Source organism: Glossina fuscipes, unplaced genomic scaffold, assembly GCF_014805625.2.
Source record: "Glossina fuscipes isolate IAEA_lab_2018 unplaced genomic scaffold, Yale_Gfus_2 2, whole genome shotgun sequence".
Classification (NCBI taxonomy): domain Eukaryota; kingdom Metazoa; phylum Arthropoda; class Insecta; order Diptera; family Glossinidae; genus Glossina; species Glossina fuscipes.
The window spans coordinates 30,999,047-31,013,078 of record NW_023998416.1 but is presented as its reverse complement, the minus strand read 5'-3'; the positions used below and the strand labels follow the sequence as shown (position 1 = coordinate 31,013,078).

At 36.3% G+C, this 14,032-nt stretch overlaps 3 protein-coding genes across 3 annotated transcripts; all 3 read right to left on the bottom strand.

The window, feature by feature from the left end:
* Positions 1 to 5,380: 5,380 nt before the first annotated feature.
* On the bottom strand, positions 5,381 to 7,138 carry LOC119633328 (chitinase-like protein Idgf3). The gene is made up of 3 exons (XM_038026828.1): positions 6,740 to 7,138; positions 6,115 to 6,666; positions 5,381 to 6,054 (listed from the first exon to the last, which is right to left on the bottom strand). The coding sequence occupies exons 1-3, from the start codon at positions 6,846 to 6,848 to the stop codon at positions 5,396 to 5,398; spliced, it is 1,320 nt and encodes a 439-aa protein (XP_037882756.1). The 5' UTR covers positions 6,849 to 7,138; the 3' UTR covers positions 5,381 to 5,395.
* Positions 7,139 to 7,218: 80 nt separating this feature from the next.
* LOC119633329 (chitinase-like protein Idgf2) lies at positions 7,219 to 10,293 on the bottom strand. The gene is made up of 3 exons (XM_038026829.1): positions 9,898 to 10,293; positions 7,998 to 8,555; positions 7,219 to 7,932 (listed from the first exon to the last, which is right to left on the bottom strand). The coding sequence occupies exons 1-3, from the start codon at positions 10,004 to 10,006 to the stop codon at positions 7,280 to 7,282; spliced, it is 1,320 nt and encodes a 439-aa protein (XP_037882757.1). The 5' UTR covers positions 10,007 to 10,293; the 3' UTR covers positions 7,219 to 7,279.
* Positions 10,294 to 11,399: 1,106 nt separating this feature from the next.
* LOC119633327 (chitinase-like protein Idgf1) lies at positions 11,400 to 12,967 on the bottom strand. Its single transcript, XM_038026827.1, has 3 exons — positions 12,784 to 12,967; positions 12,169 to 12,720; positions 11,400 to 12,113 (listed from the first exon to the last, which is right to left on the bottom strand). The coding sequence occupies exons 1-3, from the start codon at positions 12,911 to 12,913 to the stop codon at positions 11,461 to 11,463; spliced, it is 1,335 nt and encodes a 444-aa protein (XP_037882755.1). The 5' UTR covers positions 12,914 to 12,967; the 3' UTR covers positions 11,400 to 11,460.
* Between the last annotated feature and the right edge of the window lie 1,065 nt (positions 12,968 to 14,032).

Here is a 14,032-nt window from a genome sequence, read left to right as displayed (position 1 = left end):
TGTTTATTTAATTTATGAATTTATCTTTCTTTTATTTTTAATTTGCTCACTTTTTTCGCGAAAAACCCGAATTCGCGTGTGCGATATTAATCAAGCTGATAGCGGTAAATGGAAATTTCCTTCCTGCATTGTATTTGCTTGCGCTATATCACTTTGGGAAAACATGCTTTTTTTTGGAATGCATTACATTTCAACGAGATCGTTAAACAGACAACAATAACGTGCAACATCTTGTTTACAACATGTTTCTTCAATAGCATTGGGTACTTAATTTATTTATGAACTGTTTTCTTCCTTTCTTCTTCCTCGGCTCCATACTCAGTGTATTAAAGAAATCACAATGTAAAGCATCGTAATGTAGTGGTAACAGACTTTGTGAAATCAGTTGAAAACTGCACAACGGCCAAGTTATATATAAGAAAAAAAAAATCAATCTTATTGTCTCTCATTTAATGCTTAACGACATTTTCTAGATTCCATTATGAATTCATGATCGAGTAGAGCGCAAGAAAAGCTAATAAGATCACGTTATTATAAGCGTATCGCAGATGAAGATGTTTTCCATGTGATATGCGGTATTTTAATTTAAATGTAAACTGAGTCGTTTAGTTAAGAAACAACAAACACCAGTCACAGCCAGTAATTGCAAGAAGAAAAAAAACACCTCGATAAGCCAGTGCATTGTTCATCAAATAATATAGTTAAGCTTAGGGTACGCTTTATAAGTGATGTCGAGAGCTAATTTCCGGCGGACCATTTGGATCACATTGATCGCACCATGGTCTTTGAGCTACGTTTAAATTTTGAACTCAAATTTTTTGATTATTTCTAAGTGCGTTTTTCCAAAATAGAGTGCCTTTGTGCGATATTTTATGATTACACCCTACATTACTTGCGGTGTAGAATATAGTAAGTTTGCGCGAAGGTTTGTAACACCGAGCAGCCAGCTTTTATTAAGCCGACCGATTTGGACAGTGGTTCTAAGCTTGTATGTCTGTCCGTCCTTCCATCTTTTCGATGTGTGTTCATGTATTTCTGTAAATAACGCACAGGTCGCAATTTTTCAGATACCGTCGACGTGTTTTGACTCAAGATTGAATAATATCAGAAGTGGTACAGACTCGAACAATTTCCCCCATACACCACTTCCCACATATGAAAAATATCGGCGAAAAAAAATTATAAAAGATGAGATGATCTTTTAAGGTTACTTTGGATCACGTCAGTTGACGTTCCGGATCCTGTGCGATGGAAAAGTGTGTCTTTCATGTATGTTTGGTGGTGTATTGAGCGGAGCGGTGTAGGGTGTTTACTGATCGACAATGGCCGACTATATTTTACTTATTTTATTCATTAATTCTAAACAAAAACTGTAATTGGTCTCATTATTCTCATAAGTGTCCTTGAGTCACAACATGGCGTAATTCGTTACGAAAGCATGTGATTCGTATTTTCGAACTAAGTATTATTTTAAGGTTGCGGACTAACTTTGCGCGCACTTGCCTAAGGAATACAACAAATTAAGTGAACACGTTAAGATTTAATTTTTAAACGTAGATCAATTAAGTAAATAAAATAAATAAAAGAGAAAATAAATTCTCTTTTCAACTACGAGCTCTCTCACATGCAACACAGTTGCGTATAAATCACAATCCATTCGCCATGCGTTGCGTGAAAATGAACGCGTGAGGAGATATTAGTTTGCCGGAAATGTATATGATGCATGACTTATATAATCTGAAGGAATTAAACGTAGTTGGCAATGACAACAATGTGTATGACGCTCTTTCTGCTGACATTTTTCCGACCATTTTTGAATTATTATCAAGCAGCGGCGGCCACAGCTAGCACACTGAGCGGAATTACAATGTTGCCTAAAAGAACCGATCTATAATGCCCGCCGTCGGTCTCGTTCCAATCTGTGAATGAGCTGCAAAAATTTTCCGAACACCTCTCTAGGCTTAGCCGCAAATTTACCTCGGCGACGATTTATCGACACCGCTTCTCGTTTTTCTTGTCCCATTTATACATATCATTCCTATTTATTTTAAGGTCAACTTAGCGATAGCGATATCTCGACAGAAGATATGCAAGCAACAATTCATTTGAATACATTTTTTTTTTGTCTCTGATCAGGCAGAAAAGTCGACTTCACTGTAACCTTAGATATCGATTGTGGAGCTTCTTCTCGCTTAAATTTCGCTTTTTATACGCTACAACAGTTGTTACACATGTTACGTTATTTTTGAAGATGCATACAACAGCCAGAAGAACTTGAGATAAGCATATCTTATGTTAAACCGATCCATTCAGATTCCTCTGTTCGTCTGACCTTTTTCATGTCCATTTTAATGCTTAATCCACAGCTCGTAATTTTTGGGATATTTTTGATGAAATTTGGTACACCGAAGTCCTTCGGCCCAAGAAAGAATCTGATAGAAAATGGTGCGGTTCAAACTTTCGCTCGCACAAGTTCCTGAAAAAGCTTTATGACGACAATGAATTGCCATTCATGAATTCACATTCTCATCAAACGTGTAAGATGCTCCCAAAAATGAAAGCAGTTGATACTTAAGAATTTCTCCTAAAAACTTTGTATCTTGCCAAGCCTCATGTAATTTCACATCTTTCTATAATCGAAAGGTTTAGGAGAAACAATATGTCGAAAAGGTAAGCCCACATTACACCTCATTACTCTCTTACATAATTTGTTTCTTCCTTCTCTTGTCCACGCGGTTCACAACCTTTTCAATTGTTATAAATTTTTTACGTTGGTTACGCTCTTAATTAATTGCTATTGACTAAACCGGTGCTTAAGTCAATTAATTTCAATTCAAAAGACGATTTTAAATTATTCCCGGTCGCAACTAATGTCCCTGCTTGTGATCGTTGATTTTGTCTAATTCATTTTCAAATGAAGCAACACAAGCAACCGCAACTAGCCGTACGGTAAGCCAACTACTGGACTTTATTTCCTTAATGTTTTTGAATTATTGGCGCTTGCGGCTAAATAACGTATAACTGCTACTAAAATATACATAACTAGTGAGACTTTAACCAGACGAAACACGAAAAAAAAAAAAAAAAACAGGGAATCAGTAAATGAATTGCAAGTGCCGGCAACTTATGGTAAACGTAGCAGAAACGTTTGCTTTACAGTTTTTGTATTATTTTCTTATAACTTGTATATCAATGCTACAAGATCTGTTTTTCTTTGTTTTGTTTTTGCTTTTTGTCAAATCGTAAGCATTTGAGTTTCGTTAACATTTTGCCTTTTTGGCGAACTGGGCTGTTAGCTAAGCTTTAAGCATGTAATTGACGCTTTTAGTTGCGCTTGCTCAGTTTTTAGCAATAGCCATAGCAAACATTACCTGTTGTCCAATCTGCAGTGCTGAGTTCATTTTAGTTGTTATTGTTGTGTGATGGTTTGGAAAACTACTTTGGTTTAAGCGTGTCGTTTGTGTCGATTCAAAAATTGCTGACATACCACCGGGCATTGGACAGCAGGTTTTACTTACTAATGGGTGCTTTACCATTTCATGTTTTGTTGTTCTGTGCTAGCACCAGCAACAGCTGCCTAAGTAAATACAAAAACTTAAGATTCAAAAGAACGCAATTTTTAAAACAAGCAAGCAAGTAAATTAAGTGATTGTTTCGTGTTGCTTAACTTTGATTTTCAAATGCTTGTTAAAGATGTTAATGTGTATTATGCCGTCATCGTTGATTGTCGTGGACCTCAATGGAAATCAGTCGCTAATCAGATTTCTTGCCTTTGATTACCTTATCAACAGAATAAGGAGAAAAATCCTTTAACAAATCGAGTTCAGCAAAGCGAAAGATAAAATGTATATCTTGAAAGGGAGCTTAGAAAGCTTTCATCAATTTGTATTGAGAAGTATTCACATATGCACATAACGGCAGGGCTTTTATAAAGAAGAACAGGACTAAAAATTGTTCGATAGAATTGATTTTTGACAGAGATCGTTTGCGCCAAAACAAGCCAGCGTAATATATTTCTTCAAAATATTTCGAAAATTACATAAACATAAACACAAACACAGGACAGGATGTAAAGGTAGCACAAAACTTACGTCGCTCCTATTAATGTTCACAATTCTATTTGGAGAGTCTTCGTAGCTGTTTACATCAGCGGTGTTACACATATTCTTACAAATTTAATATAAATTTTAGGAGAAAAAATTATTTACTATTTTCTAGAAACAAAACAACAAGAAACCTTTATGGACTTGGTTGTTCACATCGCGTAGCTCAAATTAAATATAATCGTCCAAACTTGGTCGAAAAGATGAAAAACGCCATTAGTGATGTTACAAAGAGTAATTATCAACTGTGCATACCTGGTTTCAATTGCCTTTGTTTAACATTGGTGTGTGGTTATAGTTATATGAAGTGCTCGATCCGTTAACGTTTAACACTTGTGAGTCCACTTACATCATCCAGCGGACACTCCATAATTCTCTCTTCGCACTTCGAGTCAGAGATACATTTCAATATCACCTCCGACTGCCAACGGAATACATAAAGTATATTCCACTAAGGGGCTTAACAGCAACCATAATCACGGCCTAGTAAGGTATTGATAGAATTGGTAGATTGGTAGAATCCAATTCGACTATTAATGCTTCCCGTCGCACTGCCTCCTAAGAAATTCCATGTGAAAAAACAAACGCTAAACATGCAATGTATTTTTAAAACCGAGGAGACACCCTACAATCGGTATCCTTTTGTTAGTAGTACACGTGTATCTAATAACAGCAAGTATAATTACAAAGATGATAAGTAGGAAAGGTGTATCCGGTTGGGGCCGAATCTTGCACACCCAGCACCCTCAAAATCTTTGGCGCCTCATGCTCTTCGTTATTATCATAAAAAAGTGCATCGGATAAAGTTTATCTTTCGTCTTTTACTTAACTAAAAGTTATTGTTAAGAAAAGTGAATCTACCACGTCGTGACATCCACCGTAACTAATTTAGAAATAATAGGCTTAGCTATTTGAATTATACTCTCTCCAAGCCCTTTTATATGATACCTATATGGACGGAGTGGTTAGGAAAAAATATACGTGGGCATCACGCCCACCATAATTAATTTAGAATTAACAATCTTGGCTTGTCGTCTTCGATTCTCCAAATCCATATTGATGGCATTATTCAGAAAAATTAGTTGTAGTCTCCCCCATATTTATTATAGAGTGGTGAGTGTAATAATAATAACAACAACCGATAACATCCAGAAGTGTTCAAAATATTTTAAAAACTAGTAATCTGATAAAAAAAAGCATACCCCACGCAAACTAATATAATTCATTTGTCCTTGAGACACAATTACGTACTTATTTCATGCAACTTGCTTTGTTTATTTTTTCACTCATTTTTATAGTAAACGATATTTAATGGCTCGTAACATGGGAAATTTATCACCTGTACACTGGCCATGAAAATCATCTAAAGTTAAATCGAATAAAGCAATTCCGCCTAAACCGCGATTTTTTGCATATGCGGTCTTGGTAGAGGCAGTATCGGGATCCTCATAACTAACCCATTCACCGTGTTCGCCTTCACTGTTTGGAGCCCGATAAGCGTAAGTGCCATATTTGCGGGTAGGATCTGAAACCCGACGCAACGGTGCTAAAGCTTCGTTTTTGTCTACATTAGATGGATTAGGAAGTTTCAAGCATACTTCCGCCCAATTAAGCAGGCCGGGGATTTTAGTTTGCGGTCCAGCAGGAGCCGGGCCATCAGTGCCGGTTACTATTGGAAATCCATTAGCATTCGAGTCTTTAGTCATTTTCCACGATCGCCCATAACTAGCTACGCCGACATTAATTTTCGTATGCGGTATGCGCTGCGATATCCAGTGATCCACTTGAAAATCAATATTGTAATGGGACAAGCGATTGCCTTCCGCAACAGGGGAAAATAAAGGAGCCGTGTAATCAGCTTCTTCTGGATTGCGTTGAGGTGTAGTGAAATCAAATGCCGCCAAGTTAATGAAATCCAAATTGTTTATTATAGCCGGAGCATTGAAATACCCTGCAAAAGAACCAAACTTAACCAAATCATTACAGTGCTTTTAACACGAGCTTTACTTACAACTTGAGTTCACATTCGGTAATACGGTTAGGGAAAGCATTAAGTTATGCGGCCGAAGAACAGCTTTTAAATCGTTTACCAAATCTGTAAATTGCTCTTTATGTTCATCTGACTTTGGGTCCACGATGAAATCGCCCGTAAAAAGCTTTTTAAAAGACTTCCAAGCCATACCAATATCTGAATGAACTTTGCGAGGTTTATTACGTGGCAACTGAAAAGCTAAGTCCAAGCCATCAAAATTATAACTACGTAGAAGATCACGAGCTGACTCTATAAAGGCACTTTGCTTCTGGCGACCGGCTTCTAAAAGTTGTATGTATTTGTCCGCTCCTTCGCCATCACGATCACCACCGACGCTCAGTAGAAATTTTACGTTGGGAAATTTCTCTTTTAAAGCAGTAATGGTAGCGAAATGACGCCTCTGAACATCACGTTGGGGATTTATACTGGAAACTTGATAGGTATCCGGATTAATGCCCGCATAGCCGTAGATTAGATGAGTACAAAATTGCAAAGAAATCTCCATGTCTGTGGTGGTGAATTTGGCCACACCTGCGAATGTATTGGTTTTTTCTCCGATTAAACAATATCCCTACGAGAATTGCTATAATATTGTAATACTTACCATCCCTTTCTGAACCTTGGGCATCGTAGAAACAAATCAGATTAGATTCAAGAGAATTAACTAATTGAAGTGTAATCAACACTATAGCGATATTGCGTAGAAACTTCATATTTAAATTAATTTAATATGCGGAGAACTGATCTCTCTGCTTGGCAGTTTGACAGCAAAATAAGACTTGATTTACACATTCAATTACTCGAATGACACATTCGTCTAATTATTTATAATCGTGACTAAATCCAGACATGTAACATTCAATGAAACTTCCGACAAGACAATGACTCAAATTGAGAGAATCTGATCAAAGCTTAAAAAGCTCTAACTGCATGAGAGCAATCGCAATCACTTAAGTAATTTCTTTTAAGGAATCTCTTAAACTCTGCCAGAATTAAGCATTGATACTTAGAGAAACAACTATTAAGAGTGAATTATTGATATGTAACGAACGTTCTAGAAATACTTCACCATTTACATACGCATTAAAGTATGGAAGAATTGCAGTGTGCTCTCTTTATTTAAATATTTTATTTGCTCAACTAATTACAAACGGTACTTAGCAGCTCGTAATAACGGATATTTATCTCCCGTGCATAAACCGCGAAAATCATCATAACTCAAATCGAACAGCGATAAGCCGCCAAGATTTTTCGAATGTACATAACCGGCTTTATTGGCAGCTGATTCGGCATCATCGTAACTTATCCAGATGCCATGTTCGCCATCACTGTTGGCTGGGCGATAAGCAAAAACGCCATAACGCTTAGTTGGATCTCCAACACGATTCAAGGGAGCATCGGCTCCCTTCAAATACCTGTTAACGTCGTTGGGAAGTTTCGCACAAATCTCCGGCCAACTTAATAAGCCAGGCATTTGGCTTTGCAAGCCGGCTGGAGCAGGGCCTTCGGTTTTTGAGACCACTGGTGTTCCCGTCAAGCCAGAATCTGAACTTAAACGCCAGGCTCGTCCATAAGTAGCCATACCTAAGATAATCTTATTGGCTGGAAATTGATGTTGCAGCCAGTAATTAATTTGAAAATCAGCATTGTAGTGAGGCAAACGATTGTCTTCTTGCAGTTCATAAAGCGGAGCAGTGTAGTCGGCTTCTTCTGGATTGCGCTCAGGTGTTAGAAAATCAAAAGCGGCTAAATTCACGTAATCTACAAAACCAGCAATGGCCGGAACATCAAAGTACCCTAAGAAGAAAAAAAGAGAAAGTAAAAATATCTTGCTTTGATTTTGCAAAGCAAAAATGGCTTACATGACGAATTAACATTGGGTAGAACCGTAAGCATCAATGAATACCCATCGGCGTGTAGAATATTACGTAAATCTCGGACAATAGTTGTAAATTGTTCCTTATGCTCATCAGATTTGGGATCTACTATAAAATTACCCGTAAAAACTTTCTTGAATTTCTTCCATAACATTCCAATTTCTGAGTGCACTTTGCGTGGTTTATTCTTGGGGAACTGATAGGCCAAATCCAAGCCATCAAAGCCATACGAACGTATCAAATGCAGTACGGAAGTCATAAAAGATACCTGCCTGTTACGATCGCCTTCTAGTAGCTCCATGTATTTATTGGGGTGATCTGGATCAACATCCGCATCGCCGCCAAGACTTAGTAAAACTTTTAGATGCGGATATTTCTGCTTAAGAGCTGTAACCTCAAAAAACTGATGCCTATGAATATCTAAATCCTCTTGCAGACTGTACGCTTGATACGTATTCGGATTAACTCCCAAATAACCGTATATCAAATGAGAGCAGAATTGTACGCCAAGTTCCAGATCAGCTACGCTTAGTTTACCCAAACCTGTTTTTTTCGTAGCACAAGAAAATAAAAAAAAGATTTTTCCTATTATATAAGAATCGCAGCTGAACAAGCATGTCTACGTTGATTTATTTATTTCGGATGAAATTCTAAGGTGATCTCATCTACAATCATGACGTATAGTAATAAAAAGTTATAATGTAACTGCCAGACAATGCGATCAGTAAAAACGAAGCTTATTGTATTGCTTTTTATACCAGACAGAATAGAACATTAATTTATTCAAAGACGCTAGCAATGAAACATTCTCAAGCACGTGCGATAAACTTTATTAATGGAAGTCGCTCGATAAAAATGTTAAATGACGCATGTATTTTCTAAATGTCATTAGATACTGTACACCACTTAGGCTTCGCGAATCCAAAGATACGAATTCGATAAAAGTTTTGGAAATTTGATCATGAAATACTAAAAGGTAAACGTCTTTGACAATGCTTTTCATAGCACGGCTTGCACGCGAACGGACCCAATTTTTGGTCGCACGTGGTCACCGAATTTAGCAAAGTTAGCTTTTTGCCAAAGAGCTTATAATTCCTTCCGCATTTCTTTACAAACTACCAGAACCGTTATGTTGACTTACAAAAAACAGGCACTTTTGATGCAAATGTAGCACATGTCACGCCACTACATCATAAAATATTAAAAGTACGACTTTTTTGATGAGGGAGTTCCGAAAGCGGCCCGACCATAATCACATTTTTCCCTTCTGTTTTGCATATCAAGATTCTATTTCTCATCACTTGGTGTCGAGAAGTATTAAGAAATGGAAAATTTGTTTAATAGAAGGTAAGTTCGATTCAATTCATTTCTAGTAGGGCTTGTTACCCATGGGCCAGAACTTATCGGGGTACCGACCTCATAATATCGAAAACATGTATGAACACAAGTACACCTAGAGAAGTACATCCTGAGATAAAAAAACTTCATGTTATATTGACTGATTTAGAACCGTATTTTAAATGGAACTAAAGCAGAAATTAACTTGGAATGGAACAAAGAATGGAATAAGGAAATGATTTTGAATCGATTGATGTACTACTGGATAAATCCGCATGAGCGTAGTATAGCTTGCATCAGAAGTGATGTATGGCATAAGTAACCCAACGCTCGCAATATCGGACGAAAAGCTTTGTTTTTCCTTTAATGTTAGTTCTCAGCAAATCTTAAAATTCTCTTTTCCTCTCTTTCCAAAAGTACTTTATTAGCGTTTCTAGGAATTGTTTTTATTAAAACGCTGAATACTGTTCAACCACAATTTTAATTTTAATTTACTTAATAAAAGCCACTTATGGTTGCGATTGTTAGAAATTGAAAGAAAATTCACCTTCACGTGTAAAACTCCTGGAATCGTAATAGCACATTAGATTAGCGGTACCATTGGTAGCACCGTGAATTCCCACCGCAAAACACAATAAAATTATTAATAAACGCATTATTAATAATTAGCTCACAGTCGACTCTAACTAATTAAAAAAACAATTTACAAAACAATACCACAACAATTTAAAGTCGAAATGACACTAAACTCGAGAATAAAAAACAAAGCTTTGACGGAGCGATTACAGTACAATGCTACCAATTAAGCTTTAATTCATACAGAATTAACAGTGAAACTGAGATTACAGCAGAACGATGAGAGTGTACAAGAAATCATATATAGTAATCATGCCGTTAATTTGTATGCTGAGCAGATAACTATAAGTTCAATCAAGTGTAATCTAAGACGAACGAATTACTTTATATGCTGAAAACGAAAACAACCACGGCTCTATCAATTTCCCAGTACGAATGAGGGTCACTTCGAGTGAAAACAAACCTCGACTTAATTATTTAGTAATGAATGAAGTGTTTTTGCTTTTTAAATTATTTGCAGAGAATAAATTGATTACGTTCCTGTACAGAGACGGGGATTGCCTTTGACTTATCGTTTAAATAAACATCATCATTGACTAATCATTTAAATAAATAATACAGTTATTGTTGCTATTTATGTTGTTGATTATATTATTACATACGAACGATAATTTAAGGTCGCTTTTGTTTTGATACCCATCATCAAAGAATGAGGGACGTATTCATTTTATCGATATGTTTGCAACACCCAGACGGCGGCTTCGGAGACCCCGCAAAGTGTATATATTTCCCTGGTCGCAAAAGTCAAGCAAGTCAAAAATTTGGCAGAAAAATGTAAAGTTATTCCACGGCGGACGGTATTGAAAATGGTCGAAGCACACGCCTACAGTACATTACGCAAAGTGAGGACAACTCTGTTTCCTAAAAGGAACAAAAATTGGGCTTTGCTCTTATTCCTAAACTATAGGAGATAAATGTCCAAACATTTGAAGGCATGGAAAAATGGAAATGTGTGACCACTCCTACCCAATATTATAGTGTATCAAAATTTAATTGTGTTTTCAATACCTTTATGACGTGCAGAAACAAGCTTCCAAAACACTATAAAGCACACAAATTCTTGCTCAGTTTCAAATTTGGAATGCACCTACCCAGGTCCGCCTATTCGTCTGTCCATCGGTCAGTTTGTGTAACCTTGTCGTATTCGTGGTACACATTCTCCCGCTAGACAAAATGAAGATATCGCCTACAAATTTGCAAAAGAACTTGGAATTGACCCAAAATTTTCAAAGAACATGCTTACAAATCCCCATGCCTATATGACAAAAAATTTTATTTTGAAAATAGAAAAAATCAGCTGCGCACAATTCATATTGTATAGCATAAAAATTTAGTTCCTTTTTTTTAGGATAACTGTGATGTGATGGGTATGAAAGATTCGGTCACGACCGATTACGGTTTTGTTATTTTTATTGTTTATTTATTTATTTATTTTTTTCTTATCAGTCGTTTATTTCATACTTTGAATGAGTATTTACAAGTGTCCTCTCACCGAACGCAATATGGGAAATTTGACGCCGGTGCAAAGACCACGAAAATCATCATAAGCTAAATCATATAAAGCCACTCCGCCCATAAACTTGGTCTTGGCGAAATTCGTTTTAATTCCTGCAAAATCGGGATCGTCGAAACTTATCCAAATGCCGTGTTCGTCATTATCATCAGCCGGACGGAAAGCGTAGTTACCGTAAAGATTCTCTAGATCCTGAACTTTACGTACGGGGGCATCAGCTCCTTTGTATCCAGCTCCATCTGCTTTCGCTAGTTTAGAACAAATTTCTGGCCAGCTTAATAATCCGGATATGTTCGACTGTAGGCCAGGCTCCGCAGGCCCTAAGGTTTCGTGTACAACTGGCTTACACGAAATACCAGACTTGGATGATAATTTCCAAGCTCTTCCGTAAGTGGCAATACCCAAATTAAGTTTATGGGCTGGACATCCATGACTCACCCAATAATTCACTTGATAATCTATATTATAATGTGCTAAACGATTCTCCTCGTCTTTTAGAAATATAGGGGCCGTGTAATCGGCTTCTTCGGGATTACGTGAGGGTGTAAGAAAATCGAAAGCAAACAGGTTAATATACTCGAAATTATTGTAAATTTCCGTAACGTCAAAATACCCTAAAATGAAAAGTATCCTTGATTACCGAAATAACGAAAAATGCTTACAACGTACACGTAGAATTGACATTTGGCAACACCGTCATGGTCAAAGATAAGTTCGCATTGCGAAAGGTTCTAGCAAGATTTCCAACGAATTCTGTATACTGGTCTTTATGTAGGGCAGCATCGGGATCCACAATAAAGTCACCGGTAAACAGTTTCTTAAATTTCTTCCATAACAACCCAAACTCTGAATGAACTTTTCGTGGCTTATTCGTGGGTAGTTTAAAGGCCAAATCTAATCCATCAAAGTCGTTCCTTTTCAATAAATGAACAGCAGATTCTATGAAAGTGTTTTGCTTATCCTTCCCAGATTCTAAAAATCGCATATATTTTCTTCCGTCGTAGTGCCCGTTATCATGATCACCGCCAATGCTTAAATATATACGCAAATGTGGGAATTCAGTTTTCAACGAAGTGATGTCTTTGTAGTGAAACATATCCAAGTCAACATTTAAACTTGAAATTTCATATAAATCATCATTTAGTTCTGCATAGCCGTAGATCAAGTGAGTACAAAACTCTGCAGCGGTCTTCAAAAAGTTAATTTTCATTTCAGCAAAACCTGTAAAGCAAAAATTCCATTTACTTTCACGATTTTAACCTTTTTTTCATTAGCAGTAGAAACCTGGCCGCAAATAACTTTGAGCGTCATAATAACATATCAATCTCTTGTTTTTGTCTACTGGTGGGGTTTGACCTGCACATAAGTGCAAAGTTAGGATTATATTTAAAACGACAAACAAAAGCGACGTCATTGTCTTGTTACAATATTTTCGAACCGTTCTTTCCTGTATGAATATTAATTTATAACTAACGCTTGTACTCAAAGCTTCTTCTCTTTAAACTGCGATTTAATTAAAAAATATTCTTATCACTGCTAGTTTTATTTGCTTTCAGTAAAGAGTATTGGGTATGATTATGTTTTGTTTTGTTTTTATTTACTAAAATACAGGGTTTTTTCTATTCTGTTGCTTTTTCATATTTGTTTTGTTCATTTTCTTAGTCGATGCTTACAAATAATTTTATTAACAGTGAAAATTAATACGAACATGATTCCGCCAATATAAAGTTCTCACGGTAAAGCAGAGCACGTGATATTCTTCATTAAAATGAAAAATTGGGAAACAAACACTACGCCTTACTCTTTTGATTTGCTTTTCCAAAAAATTGAAATAAAAATATTGACAGCTTAACAAAAGGCGAACAAAGAATAAGAAATATAAGAATTTATTAGAGTTATTACCAGGCCTATGTTTTGGGTTTTTTGTTTTAGCCAACCTTCAAACGAGGTCTGATTGGCTTGATGGCTTGTTTTGCATTCAAGAACATGGTGAAGTTAACTGAAATTGGTGCGTACAATAAAGTCTAATAATAAAAAACTTGTCAAAACCGCGATATAAAGGAGACAATTTCTTCTACTCACTTTCACATTAAGGTTTTAAAAAAACTATTAAGAAAAGACGTCACATTATTCTAGAAATCGGTTACTACTTCACCCTCAACTCACTACACTATTGTAGTTAAGCTTCGAAAAACTTCTGTCTATATATAAATTACTAAGCGCTTGGCATAGTCTGGTAGGGAGGGATCTTTTGGGAGGAAGAAACTTTTAAAATCTATATACATATTTACCATGAGATTAAGATTCCTAAGAGTGATGATGGTAGCAGGAAAAAAACTGCTAAAATTTTTTAAATGAATTATTGAATCCATTAGTCAATCCACTTAAATTTTTTCTTATATTTCTTTACCGTCTTACAGTCAAATGAATTTTCCATATATTCATTTTCATTCAAGTCGAACTTTTCTATTATGTTGTGGAAAAAAGAGACATAAGACGAATTTGGTGTTCACCACAATAACACCACTCAGGT

Coding starts and splice junctions, on each gene's coding strand:
- LOC119633328 (XM_038026828.1), bottom strand. CDS start 6,848: ATGAAGTTTCTACGCAATATCGCTATAGTGTTGATTACACTTCAATTA. Junction 6,667..6,739: donor CCAAGGTTCAGAAAGGGATG/GTAAGTATTACA, acceptor ATACATTCGCAG/GTGTGGCCAAATTCACCACC. Junction 6,055..6,114: donor ACCGAATGTGAACTCAAGTT/GTAAGTAAAGCT, acceptor GTTCTTTTGCAG/GGTATTTCAATGCTCCGGCT.
- LOC119633329 (XM_038026829.1), bottom strand. CDS start 10,006: ATGCGTTTATTAATAATTTTATTGTGTTTTGCGGTGGGAATTCACGGT. Junction 8,556..9,897: donor CAGGAGTTTTACACGTGAAG/GTGAATTTTCTT, acceptor CGAAAAAAACAG/GTTTGGGTAAACTAAGCGTA. Junction 7,933..7,997: donor ACCCAATGTTAATTCGTCAT/GTAAGCCATTTT, acceptor TTTTCTTCTTAG/GGTACTTTGATGTTCCGGCC.
- LOC119633327 (XM_038026827.1), bottom strand. CDS start 12,913: ATGACGTCGCTTTTGTTTGTCGTTTTAAATATAATCCTAACTTTGCAC. Junction 12,721..12,783: donor TCAAAGTTATTTGCGGCCAG/GTTTCTACTGCT, acceptor TTTGCTTTACAG/GTTTTGCTGAAATGAAAATT. Junction 12,114..12,168: donor GCCAAATGTCAATTCTACGT/GTACGTTGTAAG, acceptor TTTTCATTTTAG/GGTATTTTGACGTTACGGAA.